Raw genomic sequence first — 25,064 nt, 5'->3', positions numbered from 1 at the left:
AAATCACCTCCACCCTCCCAGCCTAAATCACAGCATCTCTAATAACAGACTTCCTGCACATATTTCCTCTCTGCCCTCATTCAATTCCGCTGTTGTGTTTGTGCATTTCTTCACACAGGAAGTAATACAGTCAACCTTATAAAGCAAAACCTGAAAAGTCTCCTCATAAATAGTGCAGAAAGTTGGACTTTACTGAAATCACATTAATAGATTTAAGGCTTTTGAAGACACAAGTTTTTTCTTGTGGAAATTTTGAGCTACAACAATGGAGGTAAACAGTGGAGGTGGTTTTATTATCTTTGTCTGGTATAACAAACACTCACTTAATTATTTTACTTTCAGTCACCTCACTTTGTTGCTATCATTTTTCTGAATAATGCACATTGTTATTCAAGCAAAAATGCCAAAAGTAGCTGTTTTCATCTTGTTTCATCCTGCTTCCCTCCGTTTTATATTTTTACAAACTGAATACCTTTGGGTTAGACTGTTGTTTGGATAAAACAAGACATTTGAAGACATCATCGTGGACTCTGGGATATTTTTCACAATTTTCTGACATTTCGTGGATTATAGGGCTGCACAATTAATCCAAATATTATTGAAATCACAATCTGGCCAATATCCAAATCACAGGAACTGCACTTCTTTTGATGAAGGTAAAAATTTCACTCGCATTTTTAGCACCATGATCATTGCAGCGCTACAAAGATGCCCCGGCCTACAAATCATATTCTCCAGACATAAAGTAACATGTTTGTTTGGTTCAATCCCCAAGAAAAATCACATCGTCTCCTCATTTTTATATTTTTTTCAGTGAAAATGAAATGCAAAAATGACCCAGCTGAAATCATGACTCATATCACTATTGCATTGTCTGCCACAATAATCTTCATAAAAATAATCATCAAAATCGTTTTTTTTTTTTTTTTGTATATCATTCAGCCCTAATGGATTATAAAAAATTAATTGATGAATCGAGAGAAAAAGCAACAGATAATTTGATAATGAAAATAATTGTAAGATTTGCTCATAACACAGAACCAGCAGACTGAAATCATTTCTGTTTTCAACATAGATAAGATGTGTATTTTTTTACTATTGGTCAGAAATGATCAATAAAATGAAAGCATGTGAGTCCAGCTTAAAGCATCATATTAATCAGAATGTTGTGTTTAGTTCAAGTAATACAACAACAACAAAAAGTTACAGAGAAATTACAAATAGTTTTAGGGAGATGAACAAACACCCCACTGCCTGAAACTGTTTCATGTTTATGATGCATCATCCAAACATTTGTGCTCCATCATATCATAATATCAGGTTCAAAAGCTGTTTGAATAAGATGTTATAACAGTGACATATGATAATATTCCAAAAACGTTCATGTGTTGCTTCACATCTTGTCTGTTTGGGGAAAAATTATAACAAAATTAACACAATAAATTTAATTAAATATGGTAAAAAAACAAAAAAAAAAACACATCTGATTTCTGTGAACATTTCCAGACAATATATAGACAGACAGAATGTGCTGATTCTCTCTTAACAAACCTTTACATCAGCATTTAAAACCACAGCAAAACTAGACTGAGTGTCTCCTGACAAACACCCTGCATGTTGTGTTCTTCTCTTGCAGCGTGAAAACTGGTGACAAAGTGGATGTGAACCTGTGAGAGAAGGAAAGACTTGAAGAGGCAGAGAGAAGGCAGGAGCGACTCGGATCTCATCGGGACCGTCCCTGTACCTCGTGGAGGTTTCAGGAGGGATTCTCTCAGCTGCTCTCAAAGCCGAGGCTCCTCGATAACCATTCCAGCTATTTTTACTCGTCTGATGTTGTTGGGATCTTCCCCTCCTCGTCTGTTGTTTTGTTCCAAGCGAGACCAAAACCAGGTGCCAAACTGACTGTGTCAAGAGAAGAAGCAAAAAAATCTATGAAACTATCTATCACTAAATCATCATAAAAAGAGTTTATTTAGTCATTTAGCTTTGAAACAGTACAGCTTTATTTCTCCCGCCCTCAGCCCATGAACACATTACAACACCCTGCATCCCATTTAAATCACATTTAATCTCAACACATTCATGACAACATATTACAGAGGTATTTTAGAAACAACCGTAAAAGTTAATATCCATTGTCTTCGGTCAGTGTTTGCTGCTCTTAACGTTAACAGTGAGATGATCAGTGCATTATTGGCTCAAAGTGCTTTATAAACAGATCCTCCAGCTGATGGTTTGTTTGTAGTTGGCAGCGTGGTGCACAGCGATAAGTCCCCGCCGCACTCCTAAACCGTCTGAACGTTTGAAGGCTTCGGGTTTGACTGACAGGCAACACAAGCCACGTCTAAACCTGATAAATATAGTCACCACCACCACCGCCGACGCTGCTGCTGCTGCTGCTGCTGCTGCTGCTGCTATCTCAAAGGCTCGGAGATATACCGTCGTCTCTGTCTGCGCTGTGAAACACTGTTGACACTTTTCCTATCTCCTTCTTCCAGTTGCTTATATGAGAGAGGCCTCTCACTCCTTGTCGTCTTCTGTTTCTTCCACACGTGGCGCTCGATTACGTCACACTGAACGCCCTGAAAGCCCCCTTTATCTAATCCCAGTGACCTCTTCAAGCTTTGCATTCTTCCTTTTATTCTACTAAAACATGCAATTTAATACCTTTCACTGTATTTATATTTTTTGTGGAAGGAGATCCAGTTTGTAAAAAATAAATAAATAAATAAAAAGAAAGCATAACCTAAAGCCATACTGAACACCAGCCATACAGATACCTTTCACATGAACAAAACACCTCACAATGCTTAAGATTCCTCCAACAAAGTGATCTTCAGTCACGTCGACGCACGTACGCATTCAGGGAGTCGATGAGGAAACTGCTCGCTTCATTCGTTTGGATGAAAGAACAGATTTGTAAGCTGTGACTTTTTTTTTCCACCCGTGTCACGCGCAGCCTGCGGTGTCAAGCGTGGCAAGTGAACGTGGCCGTGCCGAGTTCCCGTCATCATTCCCGTGTTCCTCTGTGTTGACGGATGAATCCGGACATTTTCATGTCTTTTCTGTGGGCAGAACCTCGCTGCCCTGCTAGAACCGGGCCCAAGCCCTCCTTCGTCCTCTTCTGTTGGGCCAAGCTAAACTCAGAGCAAAGACACTCACACAAGGGTATCGAACGCACATAGATCCTTACTTTTTTTTTTTTTTTTTTTTGTCTTTTCTTTCTGTAACTTCATCACCAATCTCTTGCTATCGATCACTCTTATGTGAATGCCTTGACATGCTCATCTCTGTCCTCTAGGAGCTGCTGGAAGGATTCGATGCCGCTTCATGCTGTCATCTAGCAGTAACCTTTACAAGTCAAACCACAACTTCTAAATTCACTCTTCTTATAATTTAAACCAAAACTTCAAGCATATTGACCTTTATTGATTCTCTTGCTCTAATCTTTTGAAAGGAGAGAGCGTGTTTATTGGGCAGATTGTGAGAGAAATACAAGTTTAAGTCACAGCTTGTGCCAAATTCAGCCTGAGCTTGTTCACCAAACAAAGCTGAGATCTCTAAAGCTGCCAGCAGCATTGTTTACACACACACGCACACACACACACACGCGCACACACACACAGACACACACACACAGCCAGAGTATTTGATTTGATTTCAGAAGCATTATTTTTCCATGCATGATTTTACACATCAGTTACTCACACAGGACAACAGAAGTGCCAAACTCCAACAAGAATTCTTCCAACATCCGTTAAAGCTCATCAGACGTGAAAAACAAAGTTTACATACAGCGCTAAATGTTTACAGACGACATTTTTCCATCGCAGTTTCTTATGTGAATTGTAACTTTTCGTGCCATAAACAACTCCCAGAAAACTCTTTGGCAGGAGATATAAGACTCTTTGTTTTTGGAGGGGTCTTTATATTGAGAGTTTACAGTTTCTCACACTCATTTTGTTTACAGAAATGTAAAAAAATTACTGCCTGTTTTGAAGATTTCAAGATTTTGAATTCTGGCCAATAGACTGTAAAATACCACAGACCAAAATTAAATATCTGACACCCGCTGCCATAAAATAAACCCATATTATTCTCTATTGATGATCGAAGTTTTCATTTAAATTGATTATTTCAGATCAATAGCCATTTCGCAGGCAGTTCGTACAGGGCCTAAAAACTCTGAAAGACCTCAATGTTTACAAAAGCTGCTCAATGGAGGGATTTGTACACAGGAAGAAATGTTTACATTAAGATGAGAGAGTGAAATGTCAAACACGTTGATGAAACACCGTGAGAACAAAGTGAACTCGGAGAGAAACCCTCTGCACCTGTGCAGCGTGTACAAAACAAGAAGCTGTTAGCTCAGCAGACTGGAGCTGAAACTTTTCATACTGAGGGTTTTTATAAGCCAAGAAGCGGCCATCTTGGAAGAGTTTCTGTGTTTTTTTTTTTTTTTTTTTTTAAACATCAAGAACTTTGTGATAAGACAATGAGGCCATCAATTTCAAGAGGGATGTTTTGGTCATCCCTCATTGTCCTGCTTTTCTCCTGCCTCACTGTCTCCACGGTAACCATCACCACAAAGCGACGCGCTGTTGATGGCGATGTCAGGACTCTGACCAGCAACGGTGGCTCCGCTGCAGCTGGGAAAACGGGCAACACCTTGTTCCTCCTGACTGGCTACAAGCCGCCGCTGCCCGCCGGACCCAAGGTGGCGCCAAAAGCGGCAGAGATGGAGGACGGGGATACTCCTCCAGTGATGGCTGAACTCCCTCCAAAGCCCCTCCCTCAGACCATGTTGCCAAGGAACATGACGGCCGACGCCCTGAAGCCTCCGCTCGGAGCAGCCCAGGTGGCTCCGCCTCCCAGACAGCTGGTGGATGTGGACGTGTGCAGGTACAGAACAGATCTGCTTCCTGTTGTGTGGGGAAATGAACCAGCAGTTAGAGCATCTGTATCTTGTGTAATGTGACATATTCTGAATGTGTGGGCTGGGTTTAGCTATGGAAGGGGTTTAATGTGGAAATGTATTTTTCATTTCACGTGGTCTTTAAAAAGCTGATGGAAATCAGATTTAAGGATTTAATAATGCAAGAACACCAGAGGGGCTGTCGTATGAAGTTGTTTGATGAAAACTGAAAAGGCAGAATGCGGTTAAATCTGTGAAAGTATGAAGTCAGTAAAGTTAACCTTCAAAGTAAAGCTAATTTTCTGTGTAACATGTTGATCACACTGGAAGCCATAAAAGCGAGGCACACCATGATTCCTCTCCTCCTGCTGCTCTCATCCTGATCTCGCTGAGGCTTATATTTTGCACTGAGAGGCGTCTTGCTGTTGCTAGGCAACATGTAATCAGCTCTAAATCAGTTGTGTGTTGGCGAACAGCTACACACCACAACTATCACCAGCAGGCTCACCCGAGCAGTCGAAAGCAGCACTAACAGCACAATGATAACAGACAAACAGATCTATAACTTACATAAAGCTCCAAAAGCCTCACGAGGCCCCTCTGAACCTGGTGTCATCTCTCTCTGAGATTACACAGCTCCAGCTGCTCGGCAACAAGAACTAGATGTCTTTGCTCCATTTTGATGCTGATTGGTCAGTTGATGAAGATAACCCTGCACCTTCAGACAGCAGAGAAACCAAAGCGTTATCCACTTGGAGTTTACCTCTTTCAGCTGGAGCTCCTCCAACGACGAGTCATGGTGCCTCGAGGACGTAGGCAGCACAGAATGCACCAAACCCAGTGAAAAAAAACTGTAAAACAGTAACAAGCCATGAAAAATGTGCATTAGCTTTTTAGAAAACTGCCTCTGCAAAAGACCAAGGTACTTAGGTACGGTACTTAAATACAGCTTGTGGTACTTGTACTTTACTCGAGTATTTGCATTTTCTGCTCCACTACATTTATTTGATAATTTAAGACATTAGTTACTTTGCAGATTCAGATTACTAATAAAATAGCTCCACCCCTACCAGCTGCAATATTACAGTGATGTACACAGTAATGCATCAGTAATCATAATCCAATAATATAAAACAGTAATGAGCCATTCTGCTTAATGAGAACCTTTCCTTTTGGTACTTTAAGTTATGTATTTTTTTACTTTTACTTAAGTAAAAATTTGACTTTTACCTCTAACAGAATGTTTCTACATTGTGGTATTACTACTTTTATTTAAGTAAAATATCTTGGTACTTCCACTTTAACGGGACAAGTAGCAGAGACATCAAATACTGTGTCTTTGTTAAACTTTATTCCTCAGGGGTTACTTCGACGTCATGGGGCACTTTGACAGCACGTTCAACTGCTCCAAGGGCAGCTACATCTACTGCTGCGGTACCTGCCACTACCGGTTCTGCTGCGAGCACCAGAGGAACCGGCTGGACCAGGACTCCTGCACCAACTACAAGTCCCCCGTCTGGGCCGACCCACAGGTCCCCGTCACGGTGCCCGCGGGCAACAAGCCTGACCCGGACTTTGAGACGCTCCAGCAGCAGAACAGCAGGTGAGGGTCTGGACCAGTTTGTCGCTGCGAGAAGTGGTTAAAGCCAGTAAAGCAGTGTAACAATACAAAAAGAGGAATGATGGTGTATGGCCACAGTGCAACATGCAACATTACAGCAGCCACATGAAACATGGATGAAACAGAAATGAACAACAGACACACAAAAGTATAAATAACTACAACCTCAGCCAAGTTTTGTTTGCTGCCTGTTTTCCTCTCCTGTGCTGAGTGAGTTGATGTAATTTTCCTCTAAAAACAGCACTGCCTATGTGATCGGAGGGGTGATCTCCTTCACCGTGGTGGTGGCTGTGGGTGTCAGGATCGCCTTCAGCAAGGTGGCGCGTCGACCCCGGAACAGAGACATCAACATGCCCAGGTGAGACTCAGTTAGAGGACAGGGAACAGACCTGTAGTTCGTTTACTTTGGTTGGTTTATGTAGCTGTATTTTAGCATTTGGTTTGGTTTGCTAGCAAATGCTGATAGAGATTGCAAACGGACGTCATGTGACGTGTTTTACTATTTGATACACAAGGATGCAGAAATGTACTATGGTGAATTTATGAAATGTTTTAGGCAATTTTATGGATGCTCTGAGCCTCTTTTCTGATTGGCTGACTGTTTCCTGACTGATTGAATAAATATAATATGGGATGGGTTTGGGGCATTACTGCTTTTTGTGACATCACAAAGTTCCAGAAGTCCTGACGGCTGGTTTTAAGGCTCAGTTTCTGAATACAGGCTGTGTGCATTTCTCTGTGGACTGAGGCTTTGATACTTTCACAGTATTAATATAGAACCTAGACCTGCTTTATAATCACAAACACATAGATATCTGTACACAATGGGACCTTTAAAGATCAGGTTGCCTCTGTAAAATGGCTGAATATTTCAGTGTATCTTCCACATTCTTATTGTCTGTCTCCTTCCTGTTCTCTTCACATCTCTCTCTGTCTATCGTCTTCTCCCCCTCCTCTACTCCCCTCCATCCCTCCCTCCCTCCATCCATCCATCCTCTGCTGTGTCAGATCACTGGTGGATATCCTGCGTCACCAGTCGAGCCCTGTGCAGCAGGGAGAGAGGAACAACACCACAGTGTTGACCACCACCACCTCAGACGGACGCACATCCAAAAACCTCTACACCCCCATCCTGCAGAGCAAAGACAACCGCAGTAAGTGCCAAGAACTTCACGTTAATAAAAAACAAACATATTAAATACACACATTTGTCAGGGTGGAGACAGAAAACGAGGCACATTCACATTCAGGTGAAATGAACGTTTGATTCAGGGCATGTTGTTGTCTCCCCCAGGACGTGGATTTTAATTCTCACTGCTTTTATTCTAATCTCAGTTCAATCTCAGTATTGGTCACACACATCACACTTCAAGTGGAATACATTTGTTGGGACTGAAATGTTGCCAGACACAGCTATTTAGAAAAGCTGATGGATAATCTCAGTGGGTTTTTGTTTTAAACTCAAGCAACATCACATCAGTTATTAGTAAAAATCTGTCTAATAGTCCTTTTAATAGCTTATAGTGTGGATTCATCTTTACTTCTTCTGCATCTAGAGGAGAATATCTGTAAATCTAACCAGTTCATATTCACAGTTTGTGCATGAATAATCTTCATTTGAGAACATGTAGTGACATTAATATTATCTCTGTAAAAGAAAACACTCCTCTGACATCTAGAGAAATATTAATGATGACAATAATTTCTTGAACTTTCCCAGTGAATTCTCTCTTATGTTGCAGATTTATAATTATGGTTCGTAGGCAGAAAAACAAAAACTCTTCTCTCTTTTTCTGTTGTTAGTTTTTAGGCAGATGTTCAGCTAATTATAATTTTAACCTAAAAATGTGCTAATTAATTAAATGCTCAACACGGCACTGTCACTGAACCCATGAGGGCTGACGGGTTGTTATGTCATTGCCAGAGAAATAAAAAAAAAAAACCAAAAAAAAAAACAAATGAGCATTTTAGTGTTTAAAAGCTGAATTTCAATGGAAGCCTTAATGTTTTCTAATATGAGGCTTTTTTAATATTTGCTATAACAGATTGATCTTTATAACAGTATTTGTTGGTTTGAGGTAATCAGGGCTTTGAAAGTGGCTGCAAAAAGTCTTTATTTAATTTTTGTTTCTCATTCTTGTTCACAGTCCTGTATGTTGTTGCCAATGAGACAAAAATGTTACTCGCATTAACAGATTATAGTTGGAACGATCACACTTCAGGAAAAAAAAAAAAGTTGCCTTTTCCCTCTGAGCTCTGGTGAATGTGTTGATTTTGTTGTGCTCTTAACCATTTACACAGTTACAGTCTGAACACACACAAACAACACGTCTCTCTCTTCACTTCTGCTCTGTCTCTCTGTCGCTCTGCCACTGTCTCTCACCTCAAACAAAAACAAGCCCTCTTCCTTCAGTCGCTCCAGGATTTGAATTGTTTTGTGACTCTGCAAATAATCTTGTAGGAAATTCAACAAAATCCCAGTCAAGAAAAAAATCTGGTGCTGAAATAAATGAAAATATTTTTAAAATATTGGATTTATTTTGTATTTTTCCACATTTATTGTAGATGCTCCTGCTCTGCTGGAATAGGAGAGTCTACATTATGGACACTGCTGAAACTTGATTTTCTGAACAGGTTACATAGACTAACACACAGTCAATGTTCTATTAACACTTGATTTGACTTCATTTTAACACACTAAAAATAGTACAATCTGATCCTTTGCACATGACACATAATTATGAAACTGGATTTAGAGTTTGCAAACAACTGACATTTATTTTCATTATTCGTTAATTTGCTGATTAATTGACTTATTTTTGCAGCTCAAACAAAGAACAAGCAGGTTAAATGGACCAGAAAGATTAACTTAGACTAACCTTCATCTTCTTCCTGTCTGGGGGGTTTTGCCCCACCAGATCATGTGCTAATTAAGAGTTTGATTGAATATTGATAATAAGTAGAGACAAAAATGAGTGAATTCCTGGAGGGACTGACTTCTTCTCTGAACTGTCTTGTTCTCTCTCTGTCCTGTTTCACCCACTGTCTCTCTATTGACACAAATGCTTACTCGACACACGCCTCTTGTGTCTCTCGAGTGGTTGTCCATCAGTTTGTCAGCTCTGCTCTCTTTGCAGCTGGGAACTTGCACCACCATTTTAACCAGCAGGGGTCTGCTTCCAGCCCCAAACACTCTGCTACCATCGGTAAGCTTCGTGGTTAGCAGCACAGTCTAGCACAGGCGGCGGCGAGCTGCCGGCCGGGTGAACGGCCTCACTACCACACTGTCTGTCTGTCTTGTTGTTGGTTTGACGGCCTGTTGTAGTGCACTCTTAAAACAGCTGTGCCACTGTCAACACGACCTTGTGGCAACACACACATTTGTGGTTTAAAACATGTTTTAAATGATGCTTTTTTTTTTACATGGTTGTGTTGACAGTGACACATCATTGTTAAGAGTGTGAGCTAAAAGTTGTCTGGCCTGCCCTCTGCTTAATGCGAGCCTGTCTGCCCCACCACCACCCACTACTACCACAAGCCTGCTTCCAAATGTGCTTCTTCCTCTTCCTCTTCTTCTCTCAGTGTAGCAGTGATGTGCAAGTGTGCTTACAGCTGACACCACACGTTAATGGAGGTCTTGGCTTAAGCGAGGTCACTGCACTTCCTGAGTCTGTTTTCCCAGGCTTTGCACCAAGAAAACAAAAAAGCAATGCCAGCACTGTCCTCAGGAAATAAGTAGCACTCTGATTGTTTGTGAAGCCTAATTTGGTGCATCTTAAATGGCTGCCACAGGTTTCTGGAGAAGGTCTTTGTGGACATTCGATGAGATAATGAACTCAGAAGGAAACAGCTTGCCAACGCCTGATGCCAAAGTCAATTTAATATACAATACTGACGACAGCTGACCTTGATATTCTGCTATTTTTGTGTTGTTAAGTAACCAGTGTCTCATGTCAACGCCATCTTGACAAATAAAATTCTGAAATTCATTCTTGAGCTAAACCCAACCTCTGCCAAACAGTGTCACAATGTCAGGAAGCCAAAACCAGTATTGACGTCAACCTGATTTTCATTTCTAACTGAAATCGATAAAGTCCGACGTCTTTCTGACGTCACATTGACGTCCTGGACGATGACGAGCACGATTTTCACTGAACTTTTCCAAATTGTTTCAGTGCTAATTATTCCAAACCATTCTGTCCCTCGGAGGATGAATTACTCAAGAAGGCAACTGCAAAGAATAAACTGAGTTAGAGTGAAGATTAAATTACAAGTTTAGCATAAATGGTGCTTTAATGTGTGCTGGAAGCACAGTTTGTCAGTCTAATGTGAACCAGCAAGTCAAACGTCCTTATGTTAATTAACTGATAAAATATTAAACAAACCATTGATTAATTTTATGCATTATTGCTGTAAATTATATCTGTAAGTGATAAATATTTTAGAGGCATCAGTTTGTTTCTGGGCAGTGGATAAAAGGAAACTGGAAGTTGTTAAAAAAAAATCTCTCATATTCTAAGTTTTATACATTTCTGTGTCATTCTTCAATGTTTGTGCATAATCAACACTGATCACATTGAAGAGTTCAGTTCATATATGACAGTTCATTCTTGACGTCTTTGGTTCTACAGGTAAAGTTTTAGACCTGTATTCAGATCTTTGTCCTTGGTTCCCTTTAGTTTTGTCCTCAATCTTCCAGTGTTAGATAATGTTAACAGCCTCCTGGGAGGAAACAAGAACAGAACACTTCAACTCTCTGAGTCAGACACTCTGCACACGTTGAAGTTCATTTTTCCATGACACCATTATCAAACCTCTCTGTCAGCCATCGTAGGTGTTCCAAAGAAATCGATTATCTTGCACTCTTGGAAATGACCAGGCTAATTCTGCACCGTGGCAGAGAAGACAAACGGCATATTTAACACAACGTTTGAAGCTTTTTGGTTGTATTTTCCTCATTATGCTCAGTTCAGTTCGTACTTTACAACCTATGATCTCACAGCTGGCATTGCTTTTTTGCCACCGTGTGTGTGACATGCACGGTACAGAAGTCGATGTGGTGTGTGTTCCCTGGGTGACGCTTAACGGAGACATTATTGGCCATTATTGCCCATTACTGTCAATGGTCAATGACCAGTATATGTCCAGCAGTAATCTTAACAAGATCGCAGCCCATAACCATTACCACCCAGAATGGACTCAACATCGATTGTGTCTGTCTCAAACACAGGAAACAACAGCAAATGGCCAGTTTTTCACAGTTACATAATCTTTTATTGCTGTATTCTCACATTTTTAACCTTTTTTTAAGTCCTCTGCTGATGCTCAGCAGTTGATAAAGTTTCTCCTCAACTTTTTTTTTTTTTTTTTTTTTTTAATAAATTCAGCATCTGAAATTACTCCTTGGATAGTAGTGATGTTCCAGCAATGAGCCGCATGTGTTTGTCGATTTCACGTTGTTTCAATGTACAGAACCTACACATGTTGGGTCACCACGAGTGCACCTACGGTACATGTTGGGTCATCGACTGTCTGTTTGCTGTTTGGAAAATATGAATGTACTCGTAAACTGTATGATGTAACTGATATGAGTATACATGTTGCAAAACAGACCCCCCCAGCCCCTCCCCCATACTGCTAATCTTACATAAGTCGCACCATCTTTCTATGTATTGATGGATGTGCTGCTTTTGCTCTTTGCATAAATGTGAATGTGTGTATAGAGACCCCCCCCCCTTGATGCTATCAGTGTATTTCTGTGTATTTACATGTGGCTGATACGTTTGTGTTCGAGCCTCGGATGATCAGTACAGAGTTGTATTTATAGATGGTCGCCATGGAGCTCAGAGCCACTTCCTGTGTTTACTGATCATTAATCAGCTTGTATCTTCTTCTCTTGTTTCTTGTTTTTCCTCTTCTCCACTTATTCTTCCCTTTCATCCTTTTCTTCTCAATTTTCTGTCATTTTTCTGTATCCACTCCTCATACATCTCACTTTATCCTCCCTCCCTCCCTCACTGCTACTCTCCCCCATCCTCTCACGCTCCATCTTCTGTCTTTATTTTTCTGTTTTTCCCTCATTGTTTTTCTTCCCCTCCTCTTCTTCTTCATCTCTAATCTTCCATTTCCCTTCCCTCCCTCCCTTTTTCACTTGCTCTATCTATCATCTTCCTTTTCCCCCTCTCTCCTTTCTCTACATCCCTTTTCCTGTCCCTCTGTCCATCTGTCACTGTCTCTCCCCAGAGCGTGGATCTCGTATGAACAACACCCCCCAGCTCTCCTCCGGTCCCACTCTGCTTTCGGGTAGCGGTAAAGGTCCCGACATTATGGGAGGCGGCATGAGACACAACAGCAGCCACCCGTCCTTCTCCCACTCCTTCCACAACCTGGCCCAGCTGCCGCCGTCCTACGAGGCCACCATGAAACCTGAGATCAGCCGCTACAGCTCCCTGAAGAGGCTGGGTGAGCTGGGTGGGGGGTGTAGAGAGAGGGTTGAAATGCACAAGAGGGAAAAGGGGAGAACAAGGGAGGTAAAGAGGAAAACCTGAGGGAGGAGGAGGAAGAGGGCAAGTGGGACTAATTGATTATTCAGAAGCAGTGAAACCTTTCAGGTGATGCAGCCATGCCGTTGCTGAGTGCATTTATAAAACTGCCTCAAAGGTTTGACTCACTGTACATACATAACTTATTTTGATTGTTTTGCTTCAGATTTGAAATATAATGTGTTTAAAGGAATTTTCCAGAGAAAATATTGTTGAAAATTTGATCCTGTGTTGATAATGCTAGCTGTAGTCAGCTTGGATTCACAAAGGTTTCAGTGGAGTCAAATGGAGACACAGGCTGACATTGAAAATATATATTAAAGCTGAACAATTATTCAAAATACTATTGCAATTGCAATATGGCCACATGGTGCTACATCCGAATCACAGGAGCTGCAGTTTTTTGATAAAGGTAAGATGTGTCAGACCAGACCATAAACATGTGCCACAGAGATGCTCCAGGCCTATAAATCATATTCTACAGACGTAAAGGAACATAGGTGTTTGGTACAAGCCCCAACAAAAATAAAATGTAAACAGGTGAGTGATAAAAATTCACCCTGGTACAGTTGTCATGAAGGACGAAATTAGCTCTAGAGACCAAAACCGTTTTTCGTACCAGGCTGTAAACATTCATTTCTGCTGTAGGGTTGAATATTTTAACATGGGAGTCTGTGGGGATGGATTCGCTTTTGGAGCCAGACTCAAGCGGCCTTTCAAGGAACTGCAGTTTTTAACACTTCACTGTTGGCTTCAGTTTTCAGACCTGAGGGTTGCAGCTTGGATCCTACACTTCACATAGCATGACGACATCTTTCACGATGTCCAACCTGCGAGGAAAACACCCACGTCTTTTAAATCCACACCTCCAGTTTTCAACTCTGTCTTCCTTTCATGAGTGTAACATCTCCAAGCCCAAGCAAACGTATCAGTAGAACTCCCCATGACTAGTGAACTGACTTTTATGTATGAAATATAACACTGGCCTCTTATTTGGTTTTCCACAGTCAACTAACCATCAGTTTTTCCACTTATCTCTTGTGAATATATTGAGACGAGTGACTAAAACTGGTTTGTTGCATGGTAGCATAAACATTATCCATGTGGGAAGTGGGCATTGGCTCTGTATGACCGAACATCACCTTACACCATAACCGCCTACTTCACCAGATTTCGTTGTTTGTCGCAGCCAACTAAACTGTGAGCCAGTTATTCTCAAGTCAGCTGACCGACTCCCACCCCACGACTTTCTTTGTGGGCTATTTCTCCTCTTGTGGCCTGGTTAGTTAGACTTTCACACAGCTGATTCTCCAGTGAATGAGAGTCCGTTATGGCAGTAGCCAGGCATGGCCGCCAGGAGATTTGTGACTCAGCTGCAAAGCCAAATAATCATCTCAGTGTAGCCTGAATGTGTAAACTGTTTCTGCTAAACAGCCATAACAGTACAGTAAACAAACTGGAAGAGAGGAGGGGGAAGTGATTTGATGATAAAGGCGTACACAGGGTAAAGAAAAGCATTTTTTAAAAGTAAGGTAGAAAAGAATAGAGGAAGAAAGGAGAGGCAGAGAAAGAAGGAGTTGACAGAGATGAAAGAAAGAGCTCCAAAAACAAACCTGTGAAAGTGGCACAGAAACATGGGAGAACATGAATGTGAAGAAAGAGGATCGAGGCGGGCAGTGAAAGAGCTGAGTGGGCAAATAAGGATACAGCAGGAAGAAAAAATAGATATTCAGGAAGATAGAGATGCAGAGAGGTCGACTGAGCAGACGGAGAAGAATGAAGGGAGAGGCAGGGAAAGAAAGGAAGAAAGGATTGGAGGGAAAGAGAGATGTGGAGATAGGGGGAGGGGCGTTGGCTGGCTGGTCTGCAGGGGCCTGGCTGCCTTCGACAGGGAAGAAAAGACGTTTGAGAGGCAGTGGCTGGCAACCTCTCTCTCTCTCTCTCTCTCTCTCTCTCTCTCTCTCTCTCTCTCTCTCTCTCTCTCTCTCTCTCTCTCTCTCTCTCTACCTCTCTCTCTCTACCTCTCTCTCTCTACCTCTCTCACCCTGTGATTGCTGAAGACTGCAGGGGGAGGGGAGTTGCCTCTGCAAGCAAAGTGATGGATGGTTACTACATGGGCGATCGTATGTGTGTGTGGCTGTACCTGGAAGTGGAAGCAATAATGAGGTGAAAGCGGAGACCAGATGGGGCTCTTCATTATTTCAGTCACAAAGAGAAAACATTTCTATAGGTGACGCTGTGCAGCGTTTGGAAAACGCTTCAGACACATCATATCAGACCCTCAAAGGTCATTGCACTTCCCTTCATCTTCTCATCTATGAAACAGCATCTCTGTCGCATCGTTGGCAGCTGTCCTGCAGCTTTTTATGCTTCAGATCATAAAAACTGACACGCGTGTTTTATTTTTTTGTTTTGGAATCAGTAGAAAAATCGCACATAGAAAGAGAATCACTTTCTTTCCTTCATCCTTCCTTCCTTCCTCACTATTTCTTTCATTGTTAGTTCTTGCTAACATTTGTCTCTGCCTTTGTCCTTCCCTCATCTTTCTCACTGCCTCAGATGCCTGAAAAAAAAAAGATGGCTACACTTCTGCACAACACATTTAAAAAAAATAATTCTTGATATTTTCTAGTGGTACATCAGTGAACTTAAGTAAAAAACATGACTGAACCTTGATTTTCTTCTGCTCATTGGTGTGGGTTTTTGCACTACACTTCCCAGGGTTCACCTGTGATTCAAAAAGCAACATTGATGTATTTTCTGTTTAAGAATTTCAGAGAATTTTCCATCTGCTCAGTCATCGTGGTTTTCACTTCTCATCCTACTCTGAATCCATTTGTCCGAACATGTCACTTGCAGACTTAGCAGGCATTCAGTCAGAAAACAGCCCTGAGTTAAAGCGAACGCATCGGGGCTGCGTTGGTGGAGGTTTGTTGTTTCAAGTGCTGGTGAGATGATTAAATTAGATCCTGTAATTAGATCAGTCGAGTTTGAAGGACAGAGGTTTATAATACCATGAGACAGGATTTTACAACTGTGGAAAGTTATCATGGCAGCAATCATTTTATTTTTTATTGTGATGATCATGAGTTGAGTAGAAACACGGCTTTTCACGTTATAAAGAGATCTGCCAGAAATGTGCAGCTGCACAGATTTAATTGCTGCTGCATTTTGGCAAAAGTTCATCTTTTTATTGCCAGACAACCCTGTGGTGTTTTGTAGGAGCTCTTTGTGTTGCCTGATTGAAGTGAATGGTGGGGCTGTGTTTTTAAGTTGCTCTGAATGTGGCACCACTGCGCCCTGAAAACCATTATTTCCAAAGGCTTTGGCCTCACCACGAAGGTTTGTTGCTGCGCTGAGCAAAGCACACACACACCACAGCGGGCTGATGGGCGAGTTGAAGTTTGGACATCTCTACATATATTTGCTCTGTCCTCCGTGACTCCCACAGACTGTGCTGACCCGAGCGGCGATTACAGCGCTGATAGTTCTGTCTGAAAGCCCCATTAGAGAGAAACCTTTAACAAAGCGGTCGACAGAAACAACGGCAGCAACCTTCAGCGGGTTCAGAAGACAACCCTGAACGATAATAATATAATAATATAATATAAAGTGTGTACTAATAACTAAAACTAAACACACAAGATGTCAGGTTTGGTCATAAACATGTCAGGTCTCATGCCACATTTCATCCCCTCAGGCCGTAACGCTGAGTGTTTAGTATCAAAATCCAGAGCCCAGTCTTCCTTTTCTTCTGATTACAAACCAAACAGAAGCATAAGGACAGATCATGTTCAGTGGATGGTTTTATTTCCCAGAGTAAAGCTACGAGACGCTGATCACTTCAAAAGAAAAACCAGATACAGGCTGAGTCACTGTTGCAGTGAATCAGTGACACTCAGCAGTATTTTTACTTGTCTGATTATTAAATGCCTGCTTTTTCACAAAACACCCTGAACGCCCCTTCAAATGGAGACTAAAATGTTGTCATTATGAGTCAAAGAGAGGGAACGCGGCCTCTCGCCAGCCATTGTATGAAACCTGGTCCTTTTGATGTCGTTCCCCACACGACTCTGCTGAAAGAACACTGATAAGGGCTTCTTTGTCTGCGGTCAGCAGCCAGGGAGAAACCTCAAGATAATTTGGCCTTACAGGACAGGAGTAAACAGAGAGGAGAGAGATGAAGAGGAGGGAGAGGATGAGGACATGAGAGAGAAAGATGGTGGTGGAAAAAGACAGAGAAAACCTTGAGAGCAGGAGGAAGAGAGGCTGAAAACAATACAAGAGAACAGAAAAGCAAAGGAGAAGAGGAGACAAAGAAGCAAACAGAAGGAGAGGAGAGGAAGGGAAGAGACCTGATGGAGAGAGAGAAGACAAGGTGAGAGGGGAGGAAGAGGTGGAGAGGTGGCTGGGTAAAGGTCAGGTTTAAATTGGCTCTTGGGGAGCTGCTTCCATGGAAATGCTTTGAAGATTAAAGTGGTCTCAGGCTACAGAAAACACAGAAACTCTGCATTTCACTATTAATGAACCTCACTAACTGTTCTCTCTCTTTACTTCTTCATCTCTTTGTTTCTGTCTATCTCTTTATTTTCATGTTGTCGTATCTCCCTCTTCTCTCATCACACGGGTTGAAACTTTCTCACTTCTGTTAAAATCTGTTCATTTGTCTTTCACCTTTATTCTGTTAAGCCTCATCTAAAACATAGCATATTTCTGCTTCACCCCTTTTTTCTCTCTGTTTGTTCCATTATCTTTTCTCATCTTGTCTTCCTCTGACTCAATCACCTCCATTTCACCTTTTTTTGATACCTCTACCTCTACCACCGCATCTCTCTTCACAGTAAAGTTATTTCACCTCCTTTTCCTGCCACACACCTACAACAGATTTTCTTTTTCACGTCTTTTCCTTTGTTTTTTTTTGCTTAATTTCTTTGCATTTTTTGTCTTTTCTGCTCTTTCTAATTTCTCTCTTCTTTTCTTTTGAGGTTCAGAGTTCAACAGTTGAGAAAACAGTCTCACCACAAGCTCCATTTAGTAGCTGTTCTGGAGCTTTCAGTCATATCACATGGTCTCCATCAGCAGATAGAGTTTGCCCAGCTGTTTGTTCGGAATACGCAGTAAAATAAAACTGTTTACACCAAACTTGGTGGAGTGATGGGACGTGGGCGAGGGAAGAACGCATTAGATTTAGGTGCAGACATCTTTTGTCTTGAAGTGAAGTTTGGATCTTGTAAAAAAATCACATATATTTATGGTGTTGACATCTATAAGTTTGTACAGTTTTGTGCAGATCTAGACAATGATCCAGATCTGACGGATGTGTGTAGGATTGTTTGGCCTTGGTGCCACTCTAGTTTACTATGAATGAGATTTTTTTTTCTCTGAAGTCTGAAGTGTTGTTTATCGATGGCCTTGGCAGAGGTCTGCGTTCTCTGAGTGCTCTTCTAGTTATAACTTGAATATCATGGGTTTTGCACTGTTGGTTGGAAAGAAAAAGTATTTCAAGACACTAGTTTGGACTCTGAAAAATTATGACGGGCACTTTTCACTATTTTTTTAAATACATTTTATAGAAGTGAAACCAAGTGTTCTCAACTGCATACCTGGTAGACAGGTGCGTAGGAAAATCAGATCATCAGCAACAAGTATCAATAACCTGGATATTAATATACTAAAGTATCAATAACCTGGATATTAACGTATTAAAGTATCAATAACCTGGATATTAACATAATAAGTATCAATATTAGAGTTTTATTGGAGTTTTCTTTCAGGCAGCAAATTCACAATGTGAAACAAGATACCTGCTAAAACCACAGTGAGCCAATAATTGATTGATTGGTTGATTGGTTGTGGGGATTTAACCATTTCTAACTGACTGAAAAAACAATTGACATATTAATCAATAAAGAAACTAAACATTACCTGCAGCCATATTTACATCTTGTACAATTGTATCTTCCTTTTGCTGAATCAGAGAAAGAGCTGGACGAGTACTCCAGCTACTACTCCTCCAAACGTCGCTCCAACAACGCTCCACCATCCTTCTACTCATCTCAGCACCACCTGCCCTGGGGAGGCGACTACACGCTGGGCTCCAGGGGCACGCTGCCCCTCAACGGCTCCCGACCCCGTCTCCACATCCCCGCCTCCACCCCAAACCCGTACCCACTGCCCTCTCAGACGCAGTACACCAGCTCCACCTTCGACAGACCACCGCGCCGGGTCCGCTCCCAGGACCAGCTGCTGGCACTCGGGGAGGGCAACACGCTGTCCCGCCTGTCAAAGAACCAGCAACACCAGTACTACAAAGCCATGATGAGCACCAGCAGGAGCTCCACCTCACAGACGCTCCGCAGGTGAGACAAGAGATAAGAGGGGACAGAGGACAGAGGACAGCAGAGGTGAGAGGAGGATTGTGAGAGACGAGGTGTGATGAAAGGAAAATTCAGATGAGACGAGCAGATGAAACACAAAAGAGAAAGGAAGGAGATCAGACAAGGTGAAAGACAAGAGGACACCAACAGAGATGATAATGATGTTAGGTGAGATGAGAAGATGGAGGAGAGACGAGACTCATTCTATGAAGAAAAATAAAAGCAAAGGGAGGCTGAGACTATAATATGAAATTAATGTCAAGAGCAGAGCAGTTTCATTGAAATTTGAAGAGTCTGATAATGTGAGGGTACACTCCATTTAACTTCTGTTCAGTCAAATTCGAAACCTTTAACCTTATTTGACTTCTTTGAAAAAGTGAGTCCAACAAGTTAAACAAGCTCTACTGTTCTTTCTTTACCTGGGAAACAAAGGTGACTGAAGACAAAGTCCATTTCATGTTTTATTGCTCGTTATATGTTGATTTAAAGGTCCCATATTGTATGAAGTGAGACTTCCATGTCTTTTTTTTTTTAGTTTAAAGCAGGTCTAGGTTCTATATTAATACTGTGAAAGTATCAAAGCCTCAGTCCACAGAGAAATGCACACAGCCTGTATTCAGAAACTGAGCCTTAAAACCAGCCGTCAGGACTTCTGGAACTTTGTGATGTCACAGACTTGAGAGACTTGATTGGCTCATCAACCTGTTGTTACTGGAGCTCCAGAGAGAAGCCTGAGGGAGGAGATGTAAAAGTACACTGAGATGGTTTTTGGTTCTTAAAACCACAAATATAACTTTTGTTATACTTTTGTTTGTGTAATAAAACTTAATATAAATCTCCAGAAAAGTGTAAAATATGAAACCTTGAAGGTTTAGGAAAATGTCCTTAAATCCTGATTAATTCTGCTGGATGAAAAGAAACTTGAGCTGTGTTTCACTTATTGTGTGGCTGATTTTATTTGGAGAGATCTTGGTTACTTGATCACAATGTGATATTCAACTTATATTCATGTTCAGCAAATGTGCCACCACTGCAACAGTAACTTTTTTAATAGCCCATGATAAACAGGATCTGTGGTTTCAGGTCCCATGAGAGGCTCCTGGTCTCACCTGACCGTCTGGAGGACCGCCTGATGGCGATGGGGCTGATAGGAGGAGGCGACAGAGGTGGAGGAAGCGGGATGGTGCCCACCATGGGCCGGCTCAGCCACCACCAGAAGGCCCAGTCACAGCAGAACATCTGCGTTACGCCGTCCATGGACCGCCACCACATGATCAAGATGAACTCCCACCCGACACCAGGCCACGACCATGACCGCAGCTCTGCTGCCATGCCCGGGATGGGCATGCACAGCGGTTGGGACCCCCACGGTGGCCACCGTGACTGTGACGGAGGCGGAGTGGGGACTATGGGAGGCCACCCCAACGCCCGGCGGATGGCGTTCGCCAGCAAGAGGCAGAACACCATCGAACAACTGCACTTCATCCCCGGAGGAGGAGGAGGGCAGGGACTGCGGACTGGGAGTAAGAACGAGGTGACAGTGTGAGAGATGGAGGGAGAGAGGAAGAGAAAGAGTGAGGGAAGAGAGGTGAAGGCTGAAGTTGTAAAGACGCTGAAGACAGGAGGAGGAAAGGAAAGTGGTGAGGCGTTCAGTGGGAGATGAAGTGGAGATGAGCAGAGAGGCGAGGTAACTGAGGAGGAGGTTTGCTCTCAGCTGGCTGCCTCACAGGGCTGCACTGTGTCCTGAGGACGAGCAGCAAACAGCCCCCCTCCCCTTCATAAAACAAAAAGTGGTGGATGACAACATTAATCTCTTAGTGAATACAGGCACTTGATTTTCTCCTTATCACTTAGTGTGTTGAAAAAGAGAATATTCAGCCATTCTTTGTAAAGGGAAGACAGAAATGTCCACATAAAAAGAGCAAAAAATATGGTATGAGTGCAGTTTGAAGGTTGCTGGGTATTCGCTGTGACTTTTATTGAAGGATACCTGCTGAGTCAAATTCATTGACTTGTCCTTGAGTTTTATTGCACTGTCCTCGAGTCCTCGAGTGCTCTGACAGAGATTCACCAGTCTTTGAATCCACTGTGGATGACAGAGAGCGCAGAGGCAGAGACAGACGGGTTTGCTTGTCTTTGTATTTATAAAAATATTTAAAACCAAACAAGTTGCTTTTGTATGAAACTAACCTGATAATAATAATAATAGTATTAACATTACTGAGCCCTGTAGGACTTTGTGTATACTTGGTTGAGAACGTATTTATCCTTAAGCCAGACAGTTTGTAACTTAAAGGCTGGACATGATTGGACTGTCATGAAAGTAAAACTTCTAAAATAATCCAGCCGAGTACAGTTAGCTGTCACTTGATTGCTTTATGGCTTGATTCACTCTAGGTTAAAATAAAATAAATGCCATTTTTGGAGAAAAACTGTACTTGCGTCATTGCAAACTGCTGCCATAAAGGCCCCGTCACACCAGCATTTTAACAGTTAAACTTTTGTGGCCAAATGAATTCATGTCAGTAAAATCACTGGATTTGCTTTCAGGGGTGAAATTAATAGATGTTAGTTTAATTTAAAGTTTAACTTTGTTGAACTGTGAAGTGAATTCAACTGATAAACTGTCTTTCACTGCTGAGGGGAAGGAGAGCGAAAGAGTCTAAAATGGAGCAAGCTAATGTCGCTAATTAGCTGTGTGTTGGAGTGAAAACATCTCCACAAAAGAGGAATGGTTTTTACACATTTATGAGACAGACGTTTATGGTAGAAACACGTGTTTTGAACTTAAGAATTTGTGAAATTGTCGTGACTCAGCTAAGAAGCTAACCGCTAATTGTCAGTTTCAAAGCCTATTAGCTTCTTAAGCTTTTTTTTGCTCTTCAATAAAATGTCACGTGGCTGGATAGCCTGCTAGCTACAACAACTAACTCCAAACTTTTCATGTGGGTGAATTTTACTGAGCCACTTTCTGGTGTGACCGGGCCTTAAAATCCACTTAAATCCACACTGCAGTCTGATTTTAGCTAACTTTTAGCCTTTGTACAGTGAACTCTAGTGGGTGTATATCATCTATGAAACATTGTGCTGTGACCCTTTGCGTAATAATTAGTCCAATTTTTTGAAATTAGACGATTCAGCCTCGTGCAGACTCTGTATGGGTCAGACATTTTAATATGGACAAAGCAAACATCCCTCAAACGCTGTTTTAAACTTTTCATTGTGAGTTTGTAGAGTCGCGGGTTACTACCTTTTGCGACTTGCTACTAAGCAAATCCTCCCGTACGTCGACGACGCCACATGTTACCTGCGAGTTCAGCTGCTCACCTCATATGAAGGGAAGGGGGGCAGACGGGTTCGAGGCCGGGGACAATGGACACTTCACACCAAGGGCTATACCGAATTATCTTTGTGTGTCTGTGCTCTGTACAGCGTCTGCTTCTCATTTTCATTTCTTCTGCGTGTCAGTGTCAGGAGGCATGCTTGTCCATACATTCACCGATTTTTTTTTTTTTTTTTTTTGTCTAGAGAGAAAATATAAACATGCAAGGAAATACAAAGTGAAGGAACTTTTGTGGAACATGTAAAAACACCACCATGAATTCTTGATAGTACTGTTGCGGGAGAAGTGGTGGCCATAAAGATGTCATATTTTGTCTTTTTTTTTTTTTTTTTTTCTGGCTGTGAGATGGACCTTCTAGCTGTTCAGGCTGGATTTACCCCTCTATGGGGTTTAAGGGACTCATGAGGCCTCGTTCGAGGTTTTCAGTTTCCCCTCTGAGTTGTATTTCGACAAAGTCGGACATGATTGGTGCCAGTCATTTTTAGTCTTTTTAATAAGATACATGTGCTCACGTGTTAATGGTTCATGATCATAATGTGTAAAGATTCCCCCTCGATCAGACTATGAACGCTCTTATCATGATCGTTATTTTTATTTATTTATTTGTTTATTTATTTTTTGTCTAAACATGTATTTATTTTTTTAATCTCTGTGAATTTTAATGTATAATCCTGGATTTTCAATATTCAAACTTTATAGTGGAATTTAAAAAAAAGAAAAAAGAAAAAGAAAAACATTTGTATTCTCGAAAACAAAAAGAGATGATGCAATCAAAGAGAAAAGATGAACCGCATGACGATGTCAGAAGCCAGTGTTGATGATGTCATAGTGCTGACTTATGATGTCATGGCGTGTATGTGTGTAAATGTACATGAGTCTGTTTTCATTTGTGTGCCCGTGTGCGTAACTCTCAGTGTCTTCTTCTTCTTCTTAGGAATGCTGAACCTCATTTTTTGACCAAACTCCGGTCAAGTCTTTGGCCTACGAAGACGATTTTAACGACCCGAGTCTCGTTACGTGTTCATATCAACTTGTAATTCAAATGAAATTTTAAAGCCCTGTCGTCGTTTAATTCAATAAAAGGGAACATTGATCAATCACAACTTTTCTTGTCGAGCTACGTTCACCAAAGCGAGAACTTTTCAAACGTTTGAAAATGTAAATTACTGAAGGCTTATATTGTGTCGAGTTTTTGGCATTTGAATAGAACGAAAAAGCTGAGTATGTTAATTATCACTCAGCTGATGAGTTTGTGTCGCTGCTGTTTGACTTAAATATGTATCTGCAAAAAGCGAATTGTTTTTTTCGAAGCTATTTTGTCATTTGTGCTGATTTGAACAGACTTTAAAGGCAGGAAAGTGACTCAATGTACAGTGTTAACAGCCTCTTAAAGTTCTTGAACACGTGAAGGGGAAAAACAAATTGCGTTCATGTGTTTTTTTTAGCGACAGCAGTTGTTGCTTCAGCGGGTTGTGGAGGGGAATGTATTGTGACTTGCCTTTGGCTGACAGGACTAGAAAAGATTCCGTGGTTTTTACAATGAAAACGTCTCATTAACTTTTAAAATAGAAAGAAGCAAACAACACAGGAAGGGAAATATAAACGACGTGAAGATTCAGTTGTATTTTTAATGTCTCTTTCATTTCTCCTCATACCTTCAAAGGTCTGTTACAGATGTTGTAATCAACGTTCGGTTAACTGCTCCCCCTGATAAAACTGTGTGCCTGTATGTGTGAGGTTGCGTGTATACGAGTGTGTGTGTGTGTGTGTGTTAACCACTGGGGGGGAGGCATGGGCATATTTGTATTCTCAAAGCTACTCTGCATACCTCAAATTGTATGATACATTTATTTATTACATCCCCTTATATGTCTATTTCCAAGAATATTCAAACAAAGGTCTCACAGATGTGCAACCCTTTTGTTATTGGTGATCAATTCTTGCGTTTGTAGAAATCATACTGTTTAATTGATAATAACAATAAAAAAAAATCCCACTAAACCTTGTTTGTCTTGCGTCATTGACCTTGATTCTTTCTGTTTGAGTTTTTAAATTACAGGCTCACATTCACAGCTGGTGCCACAACAATTAGCTGATTATGCCATTATTCAGCGGTCTTGATAAACAGTTAATAGTTTGACTTAAGCAAAAATACCAAACATTTGCTAGTTTACAGCTTCTCACATGTGGGGAGTTTTTTTTCCTTTTCTCAGTTTTAAATTGCAAATCAAATATCTCTGGGTTTGGGCTGTTTGCTGGACAAAAG

The 25,064-nt window shown here is 41.4% G+C and overlaps 1 protein-coding gene across 2 annotated transcripts in view; it reads left to right on the top strand.

Moving 5' to 3' along the window:
• The window catches only part of LOC139634111 (protein shisa-7-like), a 38,722-nt gene extending 14,116 nt beyond the window's left edge, over positions 1 to 24,606 (top strand). The window contains exons 3-10 of one of the 2 annotated variants that reach the window (XM_071500373.1): positions 1,637 to 4,902; positions 6,276 to 6,518; positions 6,778 to 6,894; positions 7,545 to 7,690; positions 9,674 to 9,742; positions 12,780 to 12,998; positions 19,056 to 19,437; positions 20,539 to 24,606. In XM_071500373.1, the coding sequence (XP_071356474.1) occupies positions 4,496 to 4,902; positions 6,276 to 6,518; positions 6,778 to 6,894; positions 7,545 to 7,690; positions 9,674 to 9,742; positions 12,780 to 12,998; positions 19,056 to 19,437; positions 20,539 to 21,001 (2,046 nt within the window). In that variant the 5' untranslated portion in view covers positions 1,637 to 4,495 and the 3' untranslated portion in view covers positions 21,002 to 24,606. The remainder of the gene's footprint in view (positions 1 to 1,636; positions 4,903 to 6,275; positions 6,519 to 6,777; positions 6,895 to 7,544; positions 7,691 to 9,673; positions 9,743 to 12,779; positions 12,999 to 19,055; positions 19,438 to 20,538) is intronic. The other variant, XM_071500375.1, reaches the window with a different exon arrangement.
• The last annotated feature ends 458 nt before the right edge of the window (positions 24,607 to 25,064 follow it).

This window comes from Trachinotus anak, unplaced genomic scaffold (genome assembly GCF_046630095.1).
Source record: "Trachinotus anak isolate AG129_WGS33_773 ecotype Australia unplaced genomic scaffold, CSIRO_AGI_Tana_v1 ptg000016l, whole genome shotgun sequence".
NCBI lineage: Eukaryota > Metazoa > Chordata > Actinopteri > Carangiformes > Carangidae > Trachinotus > Trachinotus anak.
The sequence above is the reverse complement of the archived record's forward strand: the minus strand, read 5'-3'. Positions and strand labels throughout refer to the sequence as shown.